General features: G+C 39.5%; 1 protein-coding gene across 7 annotated transcripts in view; it reads right to left on the bottom strand.

Annotated features, from left to right (window-relative positions):
- Window positions 1–235: 235 nt before the first annotated feature.
- Window positions 236–6,762, bottom strand: part of Nav3 (neuron navigator 3) — a 698,200-nt gene continuing 691,673 nt past the window's right edge. For all 7 annotated transcript variants that reach the window (XM_013111900.3, XM_040754919.1, XM_040754921.1 and 4 more), the window contains one exon: window positions 236–3,192. In XM_013111900.3, the coding sequence (XP_012967354.2) occupies window positions 3,073–3,192 (120 nt within the window). In that variant the 3' untranslated portion in view covers window positions 236–3,072. The remainder of the gene's footprint in view (window positions 3,193–6,762) is intronic.

The raw sequence follows: 6,762 nt of genomic DNA, 5'->3' as shown, positions 1-6,762 counted from the left end.
ACTATTTTGAAAGAAGAAAGTTTATTCATATTTTATGAACTCTTTCTTCCTCTCTCTCTCTCTCTCTCTCTCTCTCTCTCCTCTCCTTCCCATTCTTTACACACACACACACACACAAACACAAACACACACACACACATACACACACTGAATTACTTTTTCTTTAAAATCATCATTAGGACTAAAAGGTCAAAAGAGAATTTGATGGAATAAAAACAAAGAAACACATAATGAGTTGATTTAACTCAGTGAATATTGACATTTTATTTTTATATTAATTAGTATTTTGTCATCCAGGCATATTTGAATACCACTCAGAATTTTCAAAAATATTCACTGAATAAATAACTTTCACTTTCAGAGCTACATATATACTGCATGTAGTTAGTTTATTTACTTCAAACCTTTGGAGCCCTTCCTATGATGCTTATAAAATATAGATTCACATAGATCCCTAATGATGACATGTTAACAGTGAAGCAGCATTTAAAGCCTGATATGCCCCTACATATAATTATTCAAAATTTCCCCATACATAGACACCACACCTTGTTGTCAATAAATAATTCCACTTTAATGGCAAAGTAATAATTTAAACAGATACAGGGTGCACATTTGCAAAAAAATATATGCAAGCTGGTTTACAAGCTAGAGGAACAATAAACCAATAGAAAATACATCATCCAGTTAGGTCCATTGACACCAAATACTTATTGTTGGGGCTTTACAAAGACTACAAAACTTCTCAGGTGATTTCTTTCACTGATTCTGCCTATTTACATTGATATGTTACACCCAAAAATGTACAAAATATAAAATGTATACAGACAAATGTTTCACAAACTAGTTTACGTTGTAAACTAGGCGTACCTACTGGGATGTATTGCAGGGAGTTGTGTGTATGCTCATGTATCGACTGTGTCTCTCGAAATGGCAGGGAAAGATTAGCAATTTCCTTAGATGACATATCATACAAGGGCAACTAGTCACTCATCCAGCTACATACATCGATGTTACATGACAGATTTGATCCACAGTTGAGGCTCCAAAGTCAAGGTGACAATTCTGTGTGCATAAATTCAGTCTGATTTCCCTCGGGCAATAGCACCTTAGTGACACCCTGAAATCTGCACAGATACCTCATGTTGTGAATATTGTTCTAGAGAAACCAACCCGTAGATGGTCGCAGAAGGTAGCACCAATAACATGTCCCAAAAGGCGCACAGAGCTTCTTTTATACCATGGCATAGACCTTAGGTTTCATAAACTTTGAAACTGTCCTCTGTGGGTGCTGTAACTTTGCCAGTGACTGATTAGTTTTCACGCACTGTCGTTTTAGCCTGCCACAAGAGATGTACTTTCAGACAGTTACTTATTCGAAAATGTACTGGCCTCGTGTATAGTTTGGAAGCATGCTCACTCTAGCACGGATAGCTCCTGCATTGTCACAACAACTTGTAAGTACAGGACAAACACACCAGATAATAACAGCTTCGAGGGGTTGCATTCTGTATTTGTTTGCAACATACAGGAAATCTCAGCAAATGGAACACCTCTTAACACCAACAGGATAAAATACAATTTTGTTTGTGTTTGTTTTGAGTTTTGTGCAAGTCTGAAAAGAAAAATCATTATTTACAATACCTACCCAGTAGACTGTGCAAATCTAACCTTCTTGTACAGTATAAATGCTTCCTCTTCCACAGTGACTGACCGCATTAGTGCTCTTTAATGCTGAATGTCTCATGTACAACAACAGCGATCAAAACAACATGCGTCAAAACTAACGTTTGTCTTTGAAAGATAAAGACGAGGGAAGGAAAGCCAAATGGTTGTGCTCGTGATGAATCCAGCTCTTGGAGTTCAACTGGACCCGCATTAGAAATCTCCCACCTTCTAAAATAGTTTCATTTAGAGCTAGGTGGGAAGAAGCCACATGTCTCTGCTTTTAAGTGACGGTCACAGAGGGGTTCTAGGGTTCTCCAATTGTTTGCAGGATAGGCAAAGAAATCTCTTTATTCATAAGATAAAAATACTGATCTTTTTCCTATCCATCTCTTCAAGAAAAATAAAATAAAAAAACATCTATAGGAATGAGGCTGCTGTATTAACTGGTGTGATGCTTGGTTGTAAATGAAGAGACAGTGGGAATTGGCAATGGTTTAGGACTGAAACCAACTGTTAAAACTGTTGGAGAAATCTGTTTTAAGGCAGTGAGACAGCACCATAGAAAATGTTCCTTCTTTCACTGAAAAGGCGCAAACAAATAAAGCCCTAAAAAAGCCTTTCATCAGTGTTGGCTAATAATCGGTATAAAACTCGGGTTGAGGGAGTGGGCAGGTGGTTTGAAAAGACCACTGTGGTAAAAACAACCTTATAAAACCCATGACTCATACACTAAGAGGAGGGATCGCACACCTCCGGAGGAGAGCACAGCGGCTAGAAGGAACCTGGCCCTTCCCATTTGCCACAGTAGAGTTTTTCTGGTGGCTGCACAATTCCCTTTGTGCTTACAGAGAGGACTGGCCTCGGATTCATTCTGCAGTGGAGCGAGCACACGACACAGACACTACTGGAGCCCTGTCACCAGCACCTTGTGGTACAAAGGCGGTCTCATGGATCAGAACAATGGATCCTGCCTGAGGAGGGCAGCCCCTCAGAGGAAACAAAGGAAAGGCACAAAAAAAAAAAAAAAGAAAGAAAGAAAGAAAGGAGAAAAAAAAGTCCTGCATTGTAAACTTTGAAAGAGGAAGAAAATAAAGTCCCGCCTGCTATCCTGTGTGAAATCTACTCAGTTGCCCGCTGTTAGGGTCCTTCCCAGTCGTATAATAGAGCCCTTGCTAACTCCATGCTTATCAAAATGCCTAGGAATAAAATAAACTAAGCTCCAATTTCAATTTAGCATCCTGACAGTTCAGACTTATTTCTAGTGCCTCCTTGGCGGCTATGACTCTGCACTCTGGGTCAGGACCCTGGACAGGGGACTTTCATACTGGCAGTGGTTTAGTGACAATAACTGTCTTTTAAAACATCTTTGAACAGCATTGTCCTTCACCTAACTCTTTTCATCCATTAGAGGGTGGATTCAAGAGAGGAATCCAAAATGTCTTCGTGGTGGTGAATGCTATCGCTGTCGCAGCTTTGTGTGCCCGAGTAGTTGGCTGCTTCCTGGAGTTTCATTAGCATATTCATCTGAAGAAACAGAAAGAGACATCCTTGTGAGCAACTATGGAGTCAGCCAGCCCCAGAATGAGCAGGGCCCTGAGCCATCTCAGGGAACTGTCATCTCCTTTCATCCCATCCAAATGAAATGCACACGACAGTTACGGGTTTTCTCTCACAGACCTGGCTCCTGGATTGTTTCTCTCAGACATGACTACAGCTCTAAAGCGGAAGAACGAAATAGGGCCGCCAGATAACTCTTTTATTTGGGGCTGTGAATGGATACTGCTCCAGCAGGGAGACTGGAAAGGAAACTATCACAGCTGGACATCTGGGACGCTTGCTGGAGATCAGGCCAAGCTTCCCAGCTTTTTGGCTGGGAGAAGCAGAGAGCAGTGAACAGCAAGTGAAAGTCATGAATGTTCTCTCTCTCTCTCTCTCTCTCTCTCTCTCTCTCTCTCTCTCTCTCTCTCTCTCTCTCACACACACACACACACACACACACACAGAGAGAGAGAGAGAGAGAGAGAGAGAGAGAGAGAGAGAGAGAGAGAGAGAGAGAGACTTGCAAGCACTGTCCCTTGAGAGAAGAGAAGCAGGGGATGGAGTGGAATGAAGCCAGCTGCTGCACACAGCACACCATCTGTTGATTAGGAGCTGACCTCCAGAGGGGTTAACTGGAGGAAGCAGACCACGAGTATTTGAAGAGGGAGAAGGAAAGAATCACTGTCAAGTGTTTGCTGTCACCAAGGTTCTGACTGAAATATGATGGATACATCACTGAGAACAAAATCCACCTTCTGGAACAATAGCAGCCTTCTCAAGCTTCTCAACTTCACAGGAGAACAGTAGCGTTTGTTCCAGTAGAGAGGACTTGTGCCTGAGAGCACCTGGGGAGAGAGGCAGCTCTCCGATGTATTAGAAAATAAAAGGCTTGGATTTCAATAGATCTTCAGTTCCACTATTAGAGATGGGAGCTAGGAAAAAAGGATGTTTAAAAGCAGATTGGGAAAATCGATGGTTCTACAATTTCATAAGGCACAGGGTAATTGGCACCTGTCTTCATGAGGGTCAGACACTTGTTTTCTTATTGAGGATTTCTTACAGTACAATAAACTTTATATTGCTTAGTGCCAAATGCTAACCACAGTACTTTTTGCAACAATAAAAGTTGTCCTTTATCTTTCAACTCAGAGAAATAGACAGGGGAGGGACATCTAAAAGAAGACATCTTGGTCTTCAGTCAAGCTATGACTATTTGTATGTCAGTATAAAATGTATGTTCAATAACAGCTTGTGAAATAAATGATGAACTGGTAATCATCAATTCCAGCAAGCATTCCATTTTGACAAGGAGGCTGTGGTTGTAGAGTATTTTGAAATCATTTTGATAATTTTCAGGGCATTTTTCAATAGCATTTCAGTCTTAACTGCCATAATGTATTAGACCACGCACACAAGGATATTTGATGAAAATGGTTCATGATAATGTCAGGAAACGTAAGCATTTGCCTGAAGCTGGTTTATAAAAGAGAATTATGTCTGAGCACCTTCTTGTCTTAAAAAGAGAAAAATATATTACCCTTTGACCCCAGTGGGCACCAGGCACACATGTGGTTCACACACATGCATGCAGGCAAAATACTCATATACAGAAAACAAAATAAATAAAAGAAAATGGTGCTCTATAGTAGGTACAACCAGCATCAGTTCCCAATCTCAGATCTGTAATAAACACAAACAATGAGATTCACTGCTTCTAGCTGTGTTGTTTCATACTTTGCAATAAAAAGGATGTTAGAAAAAGAAGGTGAGTTTACATATGACACAGTTGCCATTGTGATCAACCGGAATTCTCCGCACGTCATTGTCCCCGGTTTCCCCTGCATCCTCTCTATGCTCACAGCCAAGATAATGCCTATTGCTTTAACATTTAAGATAACTTTTCAGTTTATCTCACTCAGGAGCTGAAGCTCTGCCAGTTACCCCAGCTCCATGACCTGTCTGCTGCTCTGCTACTAGAATGATCTTGAGCAACTACAAATCTAAACAGATGAACACTAGTGAAAAGTACCTACTGACCCTCCACTGACTGTGTGATAAAGTTTTAACTGCCCATAAAAATAAAATGGCTCCATGAGATCTAACAGTTGGATAAGTCTACAGTTTTAATTCTTCTGACCAACTGATACTTACTTAGCCTCTAACTCTTAGTTTTCACTGTGCTGTTTGGCAATGTTTTGTGCGATATTTCCATGACTTGAGAGGTTCTGCATTACACCACATGAATAATGCCAATGCCTGTTTCACCACTCAGCTCAACTATTTCACCTGAGAAGTCCCTTAACAGACTTACAATGTTGCCCACCAAGTCTCCTAAATCTTATGCAGTTTGTACAGGCACAAGTCTTACGTCACTACTGGACTATGTCCTTTTGATATCATAAATGATGACACCTATCATGATCACCAGATCTTAGCATTGGGCATACATGTGCCAACATTAAACATTTCTGATGATGCCTGTACATTTCATTTTGAAAATAATGTTCAGTGTACCAGAATATACATCCTTGTTCAGATTCAAAACCAGGCTCCTGATAGAAATAATCTCCCTACTAGGGTTTCTAATTTAGATTAGACTGCAATACATTTTTTGCTTTCCTTCTGTGATTATACAAATACACAGAAACAAAGACAGAGACAACATATGTATGTTCACAACAGAATATAACTGACCTAAAGATTAGTTTTAGATGATACTTTCTGTCACTAAGAATGCAAGGTAATAACTCCTTCTTGAAGTTCTCAATAGTAGAATGCCATCACAGTACAAAGTAAACACTCTAAAATGTAGTTTTTATTCCTAATCACAATATGTACTTAATGCTCTCGTGATAATATCATATATTAGCCTCTATATGCTTACTTAAACTATTGTGGTGCTTCTAAAACTAAAACTAAAACTATATGCACTAGTACAATGAGGAAAGTGGAGTGACAGAGATGACTCAGCGGTTAAGGGCACTGACAGCTTTTCCAGTAGACCCAGGTTCAATTCCCAGCACTCACATGGCAGCTCACAAACTATCTGTAACTCGAGTCGCAAGGCATCTGGAACCCTCACACAGACATAAATTCAGGAAAATACTGAGGCACGTTAAAATAAATAAATCTTATAAACCAAAGACGTTATTCTTCCTTACTGAAAGCAGCAGAAGGCTAATTGTGCATTTAGTTAGGCTAGTTGATTAGGTTTGTTCTGGGTATATTTGATTATATTTTAATTATAGTAAACTTCACTTTCTTCTTAGTGGATTGTCATGACAATTAAAACACTGATCATTTAAGTATCAACACATTAAATATTATATATACTTAATGTATAATCAGAGAAAAATTATAACTAAACAGCTTGAACCAGTTTTAGGGTTTCTGACTTTTTTTTGACAAATAAGTTGGTTTTTATGTCTTTTTGTGAGGGGGTTTGGTTTGGTTTTTGTTTGTTCGTTTGCTTTTTAAAGAATTTCAATTTAAGGGAAATTGCTGTAAAGGCAACATTTTGAATGATCATCTTGTCAGGCTGGTTTCATACACTGC

Source organism: Mesocricetus auratus, unplaced genomic scaffold (genome assembly GCF_017639785.1).
Source record: "Mesocricetus auratus isolate SY011 unplaced genomic scaffold, BCM_Maur_2.0 Super-Scaffold_100011, whole genome shotgun sequence".
Classification (NCBI taxonomy): domain Eukaryota; kingdom Metazoa; phylum Chordata; class Mammalia; order Rodentia; family Cricetidae; genus Mesocricetus; species Mesocricetus auratus.
The sequence above is the reverse complement of the archived record's forward strand: the minus strand, read 5'-3'. Positions and strand labels throughout refer to the sequence as shown.